Source organism: Puccinia triticina, chromosome 5A, assembly GCF_026914185.1.
Source record: "Puccinia triticina chromosome 5A, complete sequence".
Classification (NCBI taxonomy): Eukaryota; Fungi; Basidiomycota; class Pucciniomycetes; order Pucciniales; family Pucciniaceae; genus Puccinia; species Puccinia triticina.
Window position 1 is genome coordinate 7,156,620 of NC_070562.1, and position 16,196 is coordinate 7,172,815.

General features: G+C 45.9%; 4 protein-coding genes across 4 annotated transcripts; 2 read left to right on the top strand and 2 right to left on the bottom strand.

Annotated features, from left to right (window-relative positions):
- Positions 1-1,373: 1,373 nt before the first annotated feature.
- PtA15_5A817 (uncharacterized protein) lies at positions 1,374-1,805 on the bottom strand (the record flags this gene model as incomplete). Its single annotated transcript, XM_053169619.1, has 1 exon — positions 1,374-1,805. One exon carries the CDS (start codon positions 1,803-1,805, stop codon positions 1,374-1,376), a length of 432 nt encoding a protein of 143 aa, XP_053020798.1.
- A 634-nt stretch (positions 1,806-2,439) lies between these two features.
- PtA15_5A818 (uncharacterized protein) lies at positions 2,440-3,366 on the top strand (the record flags this gene model as incomplete). Its single annotated transcript, XM_053169620.1, has 1 exon — positions 2,440-3,366. The coding sequence occupies one exon, from the start codon at positions 2,440-2,442 to the stop codon at positions 3,364-3,366; it is 927 nt and encodes a 308-aa protein (XP_053020799.1).
- A 1,142-nt stretch (positions 3,367-4,508) lies between these two features.
- PtA15_5A819 (uncharacterized protein) lies at positions 4,509-5,623 on the top strand (the record flags this gene model as incomplete). The annotated part of the gene is made up of 3 exons (XM_053169621.1): positions 4,509-4,637; positions 4,722-5,427; positions 5,499-5,623. The coding sequence occupies 3 exons, from the start codon at positions 4,509-4,511 to the stop codon at positions 5,621-5,623; spliced, it is 960 nt and encodes a 319-aa protein (XP_053020800.1).
- A 9,451-nt stretch (positions 5,624-15,074) lies between these two features.
- Positions 15,075-15,928, bottom strand: PtA15_5A820 (uncharacterized protein; the record flags this gene model as incomplete). Its single annotated transcript, XM_053169623.1, has 3 exons — positions 15,075-15,386; positions 15,526-15,635; positions 15,757-15,928. The coding sequence occupies 3 exons, from the start codon at positions 15,926-15,928 to the stop codon at positions 15,075-15,077; spliced, it is 594 nt and encodes a 197-aa protein (XP_053020801.1).
- Between the last annotated feature and the right edge of the window lie 268 nt (positions 15,929-16,196).

A 16,196-nucleotide genomic window follows, 5' to 3' on the forward strand; every position in this document is an offset into this window, starting at 1 on the left:
AATCTGTGACATGCCAATTATTACACCCAAAATAAAAATTAAATTAATGTATCACTAGCGTTTGTCAGTACATGCGGAATAATTATTATGTACACTTCACCCCGTTCCAACGCAGATTGTACACCTTTGGGATGAACATTCCAACAAGTCATCCCTGCCAGGAACTTCTCCCTCTCGATGACCGCTCAACCGGTCTTCAAAAACGAAAACAGGAAACCTGACCTCTTTAAACTGGTCTCTGGTGGATTTCACCCTTTTGATGACCGGTCAACCGGTCATCAAAAGGTTGAAGTCCTCTTGATCTATCTCGATGACCGGTCAATCTCTGTGACCAGTCAAACAAGCCATCAAGAGGCTTTGGGATGGCCTGTTTGAACGGTCATCCAGAGGAACCCAACCTCTTGATGACCGGTTGACTGGTCATCAAGAAGGAATATACAACACCTGGATGACTTGTGTGACCCGTCATCTATTAGAAGGTGTATGTATCCTCCTTCTCAATGACCGGTCAACTGGTCATCAAGATCATCGAGAGGTGGTGTACACATTGAGCACCGGTCAATCCTCTCCATGACCGGTGGAGAGGGTGTATGATATGTATGTGTGTGCCGGGTCTGAGCTGCCAATATATTGAGGGGTAGTAATGTAATTACAGGAAATTGGATATATCACTCCGCCAAACACCATTGGTATTTCACCGATATAATCTGTGAAATATATCGCTGATTATATCGGTGCCAAACAGGGCCTTAGCCTTTGCTCCGCCGCAGTTCCCTCAAAGATTCAGTCCTGTAACCAGCCCTGTTACCCTATGTACCCAGTTTGGTGGGGCGCGGGCGGTGTGTGCAACCCCACCAAAGCTTAACTAAGCCTTTCCAGAGGAGCGGCTTTGAGATGTATGAAATTCCAGAGAGTGCACCAGAAAAGCCCCCCTCCCACCCTCAGAAGCACACCTTGGCTCACTTTTGGTACCCCACCTTGGTGGGCCCAGGGTTTTTCTTTTTGCAACCCCCCCCCCTCCTTGGCAGCAATGGTAGGCATTTAAATATGTATGAAAAACTGGGAAATTGTCCTGAGCCTAGGGACAAAATATGTATGAATGGAGTCAAAAAATGTATGAATTTCAGCAAAATTATTACCCCCATTTGTATGTAGGGGGCTTCCTGGGTCCTATCTCAACCACGCCGGGCGGTGCCAAGCTCAAGCTAAATTACGAGTGGAATGTCTGAGGGACCAGAAAATTTCGCGGATTTCTAGATGGAATGTGAGGAAAGACACGGATTATATTGATAACCAACGCCCCAGAAAAAAAAAATCAATCAAAGTTGCTCTACATTGTGATCTATTCATGAGAGGAGGACGCAATAGACCTTTTACTTACTTTGGCTCAGGGGTTTTCGCAGCCTCTTGTAATCTGCCTTGGTGATGAAATATTCAACCTTTACTTCTGTCGGATACTTGCCCAATTCACACAGTTTGTATTTTGTCCAGGGCATGATTGTATTGGGCTGAATGATGTGTCGTGTGATGGGTTTAAGGAGGTCACTGCCTTTGACCTTGACCCGGACCATCACAGCTACTTCCAAAGGATTGTTGACGTAAATGCCGTAGACCTCCCCTGGTCTAGGTATCTGGTCCACGCTAACGTCAGTTTCAAACTTGCAATTTCCGAGTGTTTGTGGCCTTGTTGCATGTGTTCTCGACCAGACGTGCTTGAAAACTAATTTCTTGTAGGGCATTGAGCAGACGCCGATGACCAGCGCCGAAAGTGAGAGCAGGCGGATGAACAAGTCGCAGGCTTTCATCTGGTATGGAAGCAGACCTTGTCAGGGAGGCCTGAATGCGAAAGTAGCTAAATAGGTAAGACTGCTCACTTTTGAATTCGTGAGGGTTGGAGTATGTATGACTGCGAGTGACTTATTGGAGGCACAAGGCGGCGAGACAAGCGAGGTGGTGTGGTCTCCGGAGGAAGATGCGGCTGGAGGGGAGAGGGGATAGCATGGGTACCTGCCCCATACGGGTCTTGTCTTGTCTCAAGTTGCCTGGATCGTGTAGTGAACAGTGGAAACATGTCGCCAGTCATCATCCGGACTTCAACTTCAGCCTACCCCCCGGGGGCCGAGGTCTCGAGGGACTTTGATCAGTCCGGTGCTGGGAGAGAGGGACCCACCCCGCAACATGTTCAGCTTGAATAACTTTGCGGCCTCGACCTCTTTCCGGGCTCACAGTCATAGGTCAAAATTTCAACTACGCGGATACACGCACGCCGACCCAGGACAGGTCAGGGTCATTCTCCATCTCTGTCTCACGATTGATGTTTCCAGCTGATTTTAGATCGAGGCTTTGACTGATTCCTACTGATTTCCTGGGCCCTCCCTCCAGACCATCTCGATTCGAGAAGCGGAATTTCCGACGCGTTGGTTCTTATGATTCGATTAAATGAAACCTCACACTTTTCATCAGAAACTTTGCGCCCTTCGATCATCACCAGCACTGGCGTCTCTAGCAAGACCGATTAAACCCAAATTTTTCGAAGCCCCGGTAACAATCAAGAAGCGATCTAGACATTTCGCTACCACGTATACTAGCCGCCAAGATGACATCATCAAGACAACTATCGTTCCGGAAATCGTCCCAAATAAATTACCGATTGAGAACGCTAACTCCAAGCAAGGAAATCTTAACCGCCTAATAGGGACCTTGTACGAGATACATTCGATAAAATGCATGAAGGAGATCTTGTTCATGAAAGACTTGGTTCACGTCGGTAAAAGAGGAAGCCAAGATGGGGGGATTGATATCAGAGGTTGGCTATATTCGAATCAGGAAACGGCAACCCAGTCTTGTTCGCAAGACCGACAAGGAAATGCAGGCAAACCGGACCAAGCTCAGCAATCGGACAATGCTGATCACACAAAACAAGAAAGATTTATCAGAGTGATTGCTCAGTGTAAATGTTCGCGGGGCGAGTTAAAAATCGTCCGGGAGCTAGAAGGATTAGTCGGCTCAAGTTCAACTCATACCAACTCAACAACCTTGAAGCCTACGCTTGGTTTACTCTTCGCTTCACGGGGATTCACCAGTGCAAGTCTCGCCCGAGCGGAAAGGAGCCCGTTCCCTCTGGTTCTCGTCTCACTCGATATGCCCTCTAGCTTGGTATTATCACTGGATGGTGCCGTTAACAATAATATCAACCCCAATAATCATCAGTGCAAGATCAGCAGTTGTTATCCGAACCCAGTCGCGGTCCGACTGATCAATCCGTTTGAATTCATTCGGGTCTCCAAGTTAACATCCGATGGTTTACCAGCCGAGCAATCTTGGATCTTGGTTAACCGATCCATCAACAAGCCCCACGTATTCTAAATAAATTTCCATACTTTTGCTCCCGATCCCTTTGAACGACTACATATTGCCAAAAGTCTCCATCTAATTCCCATAAGCCCCGACTGCTACAGCTGCTCATTGACCATTTGTATGTATTCAAGACTTGAAATGCGCATTTAATTAGATATATAACAGAATTCCTCAGTGTAAAGGGAAACAGCACGTATACAGCTGAGCCGAGGTCTGTCTGAGGCACACTCCATTTTTAGCCTTGTGCCCACACACAACTTCATATGTGTTATGCCATCAGCACAATTAAAGAAGTAGTAACAAAGTTTTCGCTGCTACAATTACATTAGGTTTGTCAAAGGTTTGTCGCAACCTCAAAGGTTAAATAGGGTTTATTTGGCGGGGGCCAGGCATAGCCACTGGTCTCAAAATTTCGGATCACGGCGGTCTGCCTAACTTAACACAAGTCCCCCCTGGTGGGAGCGCTGTGGCTGGCGGCGAAGCCGCCCCTCCCGCAGGAGAGCCCTCCGGGCGGGGTCCCCCGGACCCTCCGCCCGAGAGGCTTTGTTAAGCTAGGCGGTCTGCGACTCATTTCAGCTCACTTTAGCCTGAAACTGACCGAACGAATGCGTTTGCCCACTTGAAGGCAACCTCGTCACAAACCCGGGCTTTCTAACCCGAATACTTAGCGAACGAATGCGAATGCTCTAAGGGCTGAAGTGTATATGTACAGGACCCCCTGCCAGCCTCCGCTATGGGCTCTGGCAGCCGTTGCCCTTCTCCGAGACAGGACACTAGCGGGACGCCGGACAATTTTCCAGGGCATGTACTTCCTTTCCGACCAGCTATCAGTGACTTTCTGCGGGGTGCCTGCCCGAGACTGTCTAGTGCCAGGCACATCATACATACATTCCAATCGGATGAGCAAACGGCCCTGATGGCTCTTGGCTGCTAATTATCACTGGGGATGCTGGATGGCTTTTGGTATAAAGGGCCGGTCTTCCCGGACTCCATTTCCTTCTCGTCACCACTTCCATCAAGAACTTTACCGATACCATCTGTCCACACCTCAATCATCTATACCCCACGTCTTTCTGTAGTGTCTGATCTATAACACATCCCTCTGCGCATCCATCCTGCCGCAAAGTCTTTAATACAATTCCACTGCGAAGATGCTTCTAAATAGCACCAACATCACCCATCAGCGAAGCAACCACATCATTACAACCTCTTGCAGCTCGATCCCAGTCACTCGCCAATCCTCTAGGTCTAGTTCTGCTGAGTCGCCGCTTGACGCACCAGTCAGTTAATGTTTTCTAGCCGCGGATAGCTCACCCCCTTATATCAACATTTAACTTACTTTCTTACTGACACCGGCCCCGTAGAAATCGCCATTCAGGGCTGAAATTGATACTCGGCGCATGCAATCCCCATGCCCTGTTTCCCCGCCAAGTGGCGGATCGAGCAATTGGTCATCCCCGTCCACCTGTATCTTTTCAAGTCCGCTGCGTCCTGAGGAACCTTGTGGCGTCTCCTCAAAAATTACCTTCGATCTGGGTGAAATGATTGATGAAGCCTTCTTCTGCTCGCTCCTCCCGCCCAAACCGCGCCTCTCCGTGGACGTATCCTCTTATAAACACATTCTGGGAGAGGTGGAAGAAGAAGAAGCCCCCCACTCTACGCCATTGACTGCACCGCGCTACACTTCGGATTATGCCAAAGTCGTCGATGCCCAAGGTTCTGCTGATCCGGCCGCCGTCGAGAATCCTATCATCCGTTGCCTCCCAGATCTTCACTTGCTGCAGACACCATTGCGGGAAGCTTTTCGCGAAGTCTTTGATTATCTGTCTGATGAAACCCCTGACTATGCCGAACAACAGACTCAGCACCCGTATGGCACAGTCAACTGTACTCGGGGCAACTTAGCGGCGCCGTTATCATGCGATTCGACCGATCTCAATAGCAACATCTCTGAATCGGATGGAAAATCATCCGCAGCTCTCAATCCACGTCCAGAATCATGTCTGCCTAGTCTAGAAAATGGCCCTCCGCTGATTCCCTTGCCCACCCCGCCCTGCAATCTCAAACGTCGTCCCGCGGGGGTCAATCGTTCAACAAGGGAAAAGAGATCTGCATCACAACTGATGGACTCGTGTGCCCAGTCAAAGGCCTCCACCAGGCCGAAGGCGCTTTTGTCGGGAAGCTTTGTCTTCGATCGCGCGTTTATACGTCAGACAAGACACTTCAAGTATTGGAACGCCATCCTCGAAGGCCCTCCCTTGCTTAGATCTTCGAAGTTTGGCTAGAGGATGAACGGAATCGCACGACGATGAATTCTGTATCTGGCTCGCGTAACGATTTGAAAGCCTCTTCTCGCTACACAAGTCAGAATTCCATGAAACGTCATAAACATCCTTGAGCATGGGTGGATGTTCCTCGACTTTCTCTACACCGTCGGTTAGTTATTGCGAAACGATCCCGATGAACTGGCCGCGTAAGCGCCAACGACACTACGAGGTTGAAGCAACTGGCCGCGTAACAGAGTCGAATCTAGGCCCCAAAGCGACGCAACCCCGGCCGCGAAACAAAATATGACCTTCTTGAAAGCGAACCCCGGCTGCATCAAGAGATCAAAGCAGATAATATCCTTGGACAACTGTTGCATAACATAGCCAAAATTTGTTCAAAATGTACCGGCTCAATGTACTGATCACCGTTTGTTTAGAATATTTTCATAACACAATATCTGCCGACGCGAAGCCAACACCTACTCGCCCGTTTCAAAGTTATCTTCACTTGTTTTCCCACTCGTTTGACGTATCCTTTAAGATATATTTTCAGTTTAGTTCCAAACAAAAAGTTTACAAACCGTATATGCAGTAAAATTAGTATCGAAGTTAAAGTTAAAGTAAAGTTATATGTAATCCAACCAAGCACTTGAAAGATTGAATTGAAAAATATCCACAAGTGATCAAACTTACACAATAAGCTCCTCTAACTCTCTCACTTTAAAGTAGTCATGTACCCTGGTTGGTTTTCTTAAGTTAGTATCCTACTTCAAACACTGATTCCTTCCGGATGAAGATGTCCGGAATTGCACTGCTTTCTTAAGAGTTGGCAATTCTATGAGAGAATTTGTGCTGCTTTCAACAGAGTTGGCAATTCTATGAGAGAATACAATACTCCCAATCTCAATATCATAACAGAACACAACCACAAATCCAAACTCCCCCACAATGCCATTGCAGTTGGGTTTGTTAGTTAAGAGTAAATTTGAGAACTCAACAAAAGGTCTTTGCAAAAGCCCAATGATTTCTAGTATCAGCCGGGCTGTCATTACAGAAGCCAGCAGACTTACATCTATGTAAAATAAAACTTAGCTGCAGAAGGGCAGCTAATAGATAAAATTTTAAACAACAAAGATACCCGCGACGCGCGCATGGATAGTAGATAATGTACATTACAAAAATAGATAGAAATTATGAAAACATCATAAAAATTTGTTAGAGAGCACTCCTTGAAAAAAGAGGCTTTAGCAATGAAAAATAAAAAGTATGTTTTCCGCCAACTTCCAAGGAAAGCGTATCAACTAAAATTGTATGAGAAGAACTCTCTTCTTGTAACCCACAACCTGTCACAACGGCAACAGCCGCGGAAGAATAGTGGTGCCGCCTCTGTAACTATAACAGCAAGGAGACTAGACCGCCAAAGGGCTAGACTCCTGGAGTTCCCAATAAAAATATAATGACAAAAACTAGAATACCTCAAAATTCTTATCAAAAAGTATAGGATTGCAAGGGAAAAGAATTGGCATATTGGTATTGCCGCCTACAGGCGGCCATCCAAGCGCTGAGAGCACCAAGGTTCTAAGCTCTAGAACATTCCTATGAGACAGTTCCTTCATGACCCTCCACTCAAGAGCAGAGGATTGCAAAAGTGTTGTTTCCTGTAGGAAGGCTGAAATGCTTCCTACAGGTGTTTTGTTTCCACGCAACCCGTAGCCAAGAGCTACGGGTCAGAAGAGTGTCACTTTATGTACTGGGGCTGTGCCCTCTGATAAGGAGTATCTGAAGGCCAGCCCGGAGACTAGAGAGACGAAGCTCCAGTCTCTGAAAGGCATAAAAGCTGGCCTCTGTGGGACTGACAATCCCCAGAATCGTCAAATTCCATCCAAAACCGCCTACTCCCTTGTTGCCACATCATTTGTGTTGACGTCTCCAGCCTGCTGTTTTTTTTAGATTGATTGCTTTGATTTGTTATTTTCTGCTGGATTCCTGATTGTGAGTAAGGCCAGATCATTTCTCTTTATTACCTTGGGAATTCCTCCCATATATCTATCTCATTGGGACCCTGTCAAACAACCCCCGCTTGTTGGACCCCAGACATCATAGGACCAAAAATACACATGCTAGCACAGGCCCTGTAAGAACCGCGCCGGAGGGCACCTCAACCATTACACTGTTCTTGCGGCCCCTCTGTTACATCCCATTAGGGAGGGATATTGATATTTAAATCATATCTTCTTCAGGAGTTACCTCCTTAACTCCATCCTTTTACCGTGTCTAAAGACGCGCTTATTCGCCGCAGCCACTCCTGTAGCTAGAAGACTCCGTGTCTTGGTATCACCAAGCCTGACATCTAGTTCAATGGCCAAAGGTTTGAGAGCATTCAGTTATGGAAGCATACCATATTGCAGTCCATTTCTGAATTTTGTTCATGTGCTTTCTGATGTTTCTCCAAATGGTGGACCATGGCCTTCTGCTGGCAACTGCAATAAAAAGTTCCTGAGTTTGCAGATGTTCTTGTCCCAAGATACCCATGATTGCAAGCAGACCAGCCCCGCCAAATGCCTACTTTGTGAGCAACGGCAAAATTACCCAGTTTATTGGATCTGTGACCAAAATCAGCTATTCCTGAAGTCCTTACTATGTAGTCAGAGGAAAATGGCCCCCCTTGTGCAAAGTGCAAGCCTCCAAAGGAGGAAATTGGGAGTAAAGTGGCTCCACCTCAACCCATTTGGCTGGTGTAAAACTTTGACACCACACCATCTCACCACCCTGTGAGCCAAATGGGCCACCCAGGTGCCGTATTGAAGCCCTGCATCTTGCCTTCAGCAATTTTTTCAACTCAAATGGTTTTGAAGCTACAAAGCTTGTAACTTTGTGTCCCCAAGATTTTTGGATTGATCATACATGTGTACAGCTGCAGTAAGTATGTGAAAGCTGAAAACCTGTGACAAGGTGCATATTATCAAACACCTAAATAAGCATATTTTCAAATATTCCCCAACCCAACCCAACCCAACCCGTGCTAAATGTTGGGTTGGGTTTGGGCGCTGTTTTTCAATCAAAACCCAACCTGTTTGCATCCTGAGACTGAGCAGACATAAAATTTGGCTGAAACCGGAAAAGCATGAATTCTAAAAGGCAGAAGTGGAATACCTAGGACTGGTTATAGTATGTAATCAGATACGGATGGATCCCATCAAATTAAAGGTGTTAAAGGACTGGTTATAGTATGTAATCAGATACGGATGGATCCCATCAAATTAAAGGTGTCAAAGGACTGGCCCGCCCCACAGAATGTCATGGAGCTACAGTGGTTCATTGGAATTTCTCACTTATACTGCTGCTTTATTGATTGCTTTTCTGGGAAGACCAGGCCACTCCAAAACTTCAAAAATGCTAAGAACCCCTTTTTCTGGGACAAGGCATGTGATCACACCTTTGAGTCTATGAATACCACCTTCAATGGTGCACCAATCCTGAAGATTGTGCACCCCAGCTACAAGTCATATATACCAGAATGAGACTGCTCTGACTTTGCATTAGGGGTTGTACTCTCACAAGTATGTGACAAGGACAGCAAACTCTGTAAGAATACATGCCTAGGGGACCAGCACTGCACTCACAAGATAAGGAGGGTGCCGCAAACCAAAAAATCTGCGGAGCTTGGTAAGCAAAGCAAACCTCAATCTGTAGCCCAAGCTTCCCATGGAGTTGGAAAAACTGATTGCATTCTTCTGACGAATGCAGATACTGAAAATGCAAACAGCAAGATTGATAAAGCAGATAAATTCTGCAATTTTTGTTAGTGGAAAGGATATTGATAAACACCTCAGGTGAGTACTTGAGTCCCTGAAAAGCTAATTGACAAGGACACAGCTAACAGCTTGTCCCAATTTAAATAGGCATATTGCCCAAAAGCCAGACCCAAGCAGTCACAACCTCAGACAAAAAATAAATCGCAGGAGATGAGCATCTGGGTCCTCTAAGCCAAGACAAAAGCACAAAAGACAGTCTAACACCACCAATTCTGTTTTGCAGATAAACTTGGAAGTGTAAACTTATTGTTGACTCTAGGCTAGGTCAACAAAAGGACACAGTCCCGGACAAGTAAGCAAGAATTATCCATCCTAAAGATAAGAATGAAAGAGATGCTAACAAGCTGCAACATCAAAAGACAAGCTGTAGCATTCCAGAAGCATATTCACTCCATTTCTCTAATCACCTAGTCAGTGGCCTTTCAGCCTGCTTCTAGTTAAACTACATTTTCCAGCTTTTCATTTCAAGATTGCTACACTGCCAGAACATTTGGCTGGGTTTAATTTATCCTAGTTTAACTGGGATGCATTCAAACAATTTAAAATGGCCTGATCTCAACCAATTAAATATTAACCTTGGATTTACATTTCATCAGTTGAGATCAACAAACTTCAACTTGGTTGAGTGCATCTCAGTTCAACTGGGATAAAATCAGCCCAGCCACTCTTGCTGGCATTGAGTGCATCTCAGTTTAACTGGGATAAAATCAGCCCAGGCGCTCTTGCTGGCAATACTATTATCACTACAAGTAGCTTAGAACATAATGAAATGAAAAATCTAGTTCCTTGAATTATCTCAAATTCCACTGGGCACCCCGTAGCCTATCTTTCCCAGTCACTATTGCAAGCTGAGAAGAACTAATAGATCTTTGACAAAGAACTTTTAGCCATTGTTTCCACTTTCAAAGAATTGTGGCAGTACCTTGAGGGAAATCTGCACCAATTGACCACTGTTTTCTACACCATTCACCTGAACCTGGAAATCTTCATTACCACCAAAGAGCTCACTAGGAGATAAGACCTTTGGGTAGAGACCATGTGCTAGTTTGAATTTGAGATCATCTTCTGACAGGGCTGTCAGGACCAAACCCTCAAACATCACAAAACAGAAGTTTGCAGAAGTGGTGGAGTTTGACACCTTGTTTGAAGGCATTTCAATTGATCTGGAAGACATGGGGCACTATTTTGAGGTTGACATACTTGGTATTGGAATGAATGAGGCGGAGGAGGGAAGCTTGGCCATGTAAAACACAGAAATCATTGCCAAGATCAGGGAACTGACTCTGCTTGACCCCGAACTGACCACATGGATTGAATTGTTAAATAAGCTGGTAGGAAAACACAGCAGATACACAAAGGCGGACAGAATCCTGTACAACAAGGGACAGCTTGTGGTACCTATGTGGAAATTCTCACGGTGGGGAGATGAACTTGAAAGGGATTTAGATTCTCGAAAGGCTGACTTTTGGAATAAATCTGGGAGAAATATCCATATAAATTCAGAGATGTGGCTTAATCTTAAACTTCCTTGGTGTAGCTACTTCACAAGACCTTGCAATCAAAAAGGTTCTGCACACAAAACTCAAAGAGAGGAGATGATAAGGTTTCAGAATCTACTTAAACTTCCATTTGGAACCCTGGAGCCCATGCCTCTTCCGGCAGAACTATGTACAGACATCAGCTATGATTTGATCACTTATCTCCCTGAATCCAACTCCTGTGAAACTATACCAACATTTGTTGACTGCCTGAAAAAGATGACACATTTCCATGCAGGAAGTCCATGAATGCAGAACAACTGGCAGATCTGATGGTTGTGCATGTTTGGAAGCTACATGGCACCCCAAAGACTATTGTCTTGTACTTCAGAAGGTTGTTCATTTCCCATGTCACCCAAAAATTGTAAAACTGCCTCAGAATCCAAGAAGCAGTAACTACACCAATTTGGGTGCTACTGATAGGGAACCACTTCTTGCAACAGCAGAGTTTGCATAAAAAAAAACAACCACACTTTGAATTTTGAACAGTGTTGAAATAAAAGCATGTCACCTGAAGTGGCGCTCTGCCTCCTTTCTAGATAACTCTGGTTTTGAATGGTTACCGGCGCTGGGATTCCGCAACGTATGTATCTATTCAGCGCTCTGCAATCAGCCTGATATGATGCACCTATTCTATGTAAGGTCCAACTGCTCCGCTTCCTCACAGTGAAATCCGCAAGCAAGTAAGAATTTTTGTGGTAAAATTCTCCACAATGTAGTCATACGCAAAAGGTTGAGTAAGAATAGCAGTAACTAAAATAATACTGTAAAGTGTGTGTAGTCCGTAGAATATATGATAGAATCAGATGAGTGAGATAAAAGCCGCCTCAAAATCCCTGTTCCTCCACTCCCTCCACCCGCATAACTCCGCTCCCGTGTTGCCGGTGTCCTTCCTTTCCCGCACTCACCAAAACTCTGCATGCATCACTTCCCAGCCTAGTACCTCTCCAAAGCCTGCTCTCCAGCACACTCTGACTAGCCTCCAACACCAGTCTCTACCTGGCGCTTCTGCCCCCATGTCATCTGCTTACACTGCCCCAGTTCACCTGGTGCCAATCCGCACTATTCAGTCCACCCAAAATTCCCGCCAAATTCTTACTCCAACTGATCCTCTAAGTCGGCACTTTGCAAGACTCAAAAGCGGTTGTGAAACCCTTTTGCTGAATGGTGAAGGGGATAATAGATTTGCAAGCTCTGCCCTTCTGCTATCAGATAGCAAGACCCACCAAGGTAATCTTGGCAAGTTTTAATCAAGTGATAGGTCTGGTCTAGTTCCAGATGAAGTTGTTCAATGACAGGTATTAACTACAGAAGATCAGGACCTGTAGGGGCCTGTACTCTTGCCCTGCAGGGGCGGATGCTGCAAAGCAGCCAAAGGTTCAGGACAAGGCTTTTTCTGTGAAGCGGCCAAGGGTTTGTTACAAGGTTCTTTCTACAAAGCGGCCACGGCTCTCTCTGCCTTACTGGCAACGGTGTAACCATTACAATACATTGAGTGTATTGGGTAAACGTTTTTCATTGAAGATGCATACCTACATGTAAATTTTTTGTTTTTAGCCATTATCCATACAATAACAGCCAAAAACAAAAAATTGGACATGTAGGTATGCATCTTCAATGAAAAACGTTTACCCAATACGCTCAATGTATTGTAATGGTTACACCGTTGTTACTGGTGTCTCAGTTTTATCCGTTTTTCAAGTGTTATGCTGCTATTTAGTGGGGTTTTCTGCCAAAAGCAGCATAAAATAGTGCAGTGTTAGCATAGCACCACTAACACTATGGCTGCAGTGGACAAAGCTAAGGGCTGCTACACTATGTAGCGGCCCACTGTTGCTTCTGGTTGGACTATCCCACAGCCCTTTTTTCTCTTGTAGGTTTTGTAATTTTGTGGTGCTTGGTCAGCCCCTCTGTTTGGGATTGCTGCAGCTTTCTATAACCATGTGGGGGACAATAAGCATCTCTTTTTCCATTCAGAATATGGAATTGGGTTTTCCTGAAGTCTACTCCAAGACTATCTTCCCAAGGATGATGACTCCGGGTTGAAATCTAGCCTTGGGCCATATTTGACACCTGTCAATTCAAAACTTGGAGTATATATGAAATATGTGGGATTTGCAAAACTTTTGAAAAAATTTAACTGAAAATAACCAAGAGACTCCTTAGATCATCCTTGCTGGTGGCTAGTTTAGCTTGTTTAGCCAGAAATCTCAACCACACAGGTGTGGTGGCTTATATGGGCATGCATTGACGGAATGTTCACTTGGCAATGCACAGTATTGGGCGGTATCGTCGATGCAATATGGCCCAATATTGATGTGCGCATTGTATCTGTTTCACCGTTGGCAATAGCGGAGGTGGAAATGCACGCACTGCTGAGTTCACTGCACATTTGGTGACATAAGCATGGATTGTGATGTCAGAAAGCACAATCAAATGCATGTGGAAAGCTGTAGGTACAGAAAGCATGGGGGGCAACTTGCAGAGGGTTGGAAAGGATAAGTAGACCGGAGCAGAGGGCAAGAGCTTGACTGTGGTGTACCAAAGGCGTGAAATGGAGAGCAGTGGCACAGTAGTAGGTGAGCCGGGGAAGCTGAAGCACGTTCCACCAGCAAGTGGAGCTGGAGCACAGGCACTGGGAGAGACTGACTACCAGGGGCTAACCAGAGGACGTGGGAGGTCAAACGTTGAAGAGGAGCAGAGCCTGGGAGTGCAGCATGCAGATGTCAGGCGTAGATTGCCAACTAGTGTGTATTTGGGTGGGAACAGAAGCGGACAAGTGTGGAGGGAAGGAGAGGAAAAAGGGTTACAGTTTCTGTTCTATTTCTTTTCATCATCTTACTTGCTACTCATCCTTACAACTTACAAGTGGTACTTAGAGTATTAGGAAATTATTACATTACCCATATTCATACTTGCTATAGAGGACTTGGTGCTTGCGGAGGGTGGAGCTTTATCACATGTGTATTATTCAACTGAAGATCAGGCTCATTGTGCCAGTGGAGCACTGAAGATAAGTGGAATGTAGCAGTGTGGGGCAGACATGATTGATAATCACTCAAGCCTGGAAAACATTCTTGAAAAAGGCAGACTCAGACATTTCTTACTGTGACAAACCTTGATACCTTTATTTCTACACTGGGCTGAGCTAAGCCCAAGCTAAATAAGTGTGAGGCTCCAAATTCAGCTAACCCTTGCTACACCTAACAACTGCTAGCTCACAGGCTAAGCTATCTACCAGTGCATATCTCACAACTCCCACCAATACAGTCAAATCACTTTTTCTATTTTATTTGGCAATAGCTGTGAGTCAAGTCTTGCCCAAACTTAGCTTGACCAGCAAGGATAGTCCTTCTATTTGAGAGTGGATGCCCTCCCTCAGGGACCCTTGAGTCCAAGGCAGAGAATCAGAAAAATAGCATTTTTCAATCCTTTCTGCATAAACTGATACACATAACAGAGGGAATCAAAGCATGAATTCAGGAAAAGAGTTGAATGAACAGTTTTACAGGTTGTTTGGGCAGATTTTCCAATTTCAAAACAGTTTTTTTTTTTCACAAAGATCCAAAACTGGATTCATACAGAGCAATCATAAATGGTGAACCATCATCCAAACTTAAATTTGCAAAATCTGGGAAAATCAACAAAAAAAATTGGTAGGTACGGGTATGACACAGGCCCTTAGCATTAACCAGTAGTACCAGTGACTCAGCATAGCGTTGATGCCAGAACCAGGTGTGGAACTAAAGCAAGCAACCAGAATCCACAAATCTCTTCTTTTTCTTTTGTTTGATTGAAAGTGCAAATTGGATGAAACTTGATGCAGATTGCTTGTGAAGGAATTGGGAAAAGGGTGATTGTGAAAGGATTTTAAAAAACATAGGCATGCCACTGATCTTAAACCGAAGCAAACGAAGAAATGTCAATCAGGGAAGGACATGCGCAAAGACACACAAGCACAGACGAAAGTAAAGCGATGGATCGGCAGAAGGATGGGGGTAGGAATGCATAGCTACACACACAAGCTCTACTTCGAACATGCTTATATCCACCGTATTTGCTCGAAGTAGTGAAGGGGGCGTGAGCGGGGGAGGGGATCAGCTGAGGGCCTCGATGGAGCCGTCTTGCAGGCTGATCTTGGCCAACTTGGCCCATTCGGAGGACGGCCCGGAGGTTTTGACGACGAGGATTTCGGTGGGAATGAAGCCGGGCATGTCGCTCAAGGCGCTTGTAGCTCTCACGACCAGGCCATCCTTCTGTTGCTGGCTTAAGTCCCCATACACGATGCTGAGATGCGGGAAGTACCGGCTGAATCCCGCCCGCGCTGCCGGATCTGTGACGAGCGACTCTCGGAGCTCGTTGTTGAGTCGCTTAAGCATCTCACTCGGTACTACCGCTGCCAAAACGCACTGTGCGATTTTTTTGGAAAAGAAGGATTTAATAAACATCGGCGAGCTCTAGCTTTTAATCGTTGATTTTGATACATTTTCGACAGAGATAGCATTGCCTGAGCATAAAAAAGAATAATACCAAAAAAGAGTAGCTCACTTGGTAAAACATTTCACCCGATTGGATCTTTTGGAACTTGAGCTCTAACTGGTCTCCTTCTGACAACGTGCTTCTCCATTTCTTGACAGACTCAGATACCACTTGGAGGACTAGATGAAAGCACCACAATGAGCCTCGAATTGTTGTCTCGTGATGATAATACTCCTCAGGCTGTTGCCCAAAATGATGAAAAAGAGGAGGGATGAATCCACAAGACTGACAATGACAGACCTTGATCGAGGGGAACCCGAGGGACTTGGTCGTCGGAGATCAATGTAAGATGGGGATCGAAGGCCAAGCAGCCTTCAGTTTCCGAGGCCAGGGTGTCGATCAAGGTCTTGAGACGGTCGAAGGCGGCGCCGGTGGGCGAAAGCCACAAGGAAAGCTTAATCGGATCGGCCATCGGAGTAGAGCGCTGCTGGTGTTATGATGTCGGAGAGCGAACCTCTGGGGGTTGTTGGTCGGGGTTGTGTTGTTGTGGTAGAGGATGGGCGAAGGCGGCTCTGGTGGAGCAGGTTTCGCTGGGGCTGCAGCCGGCACCCGACAGCCGGCAAGGCAACGGTGGGAATCCTCCGCCGCCGCCTCGACTCCCCTCCGGGCGGGGCAGCCCCTCTGGGCTCACGCGACCCGCCGGATGACGTGCTGTACAGCAGGAGTTGCATTTCAGAAAA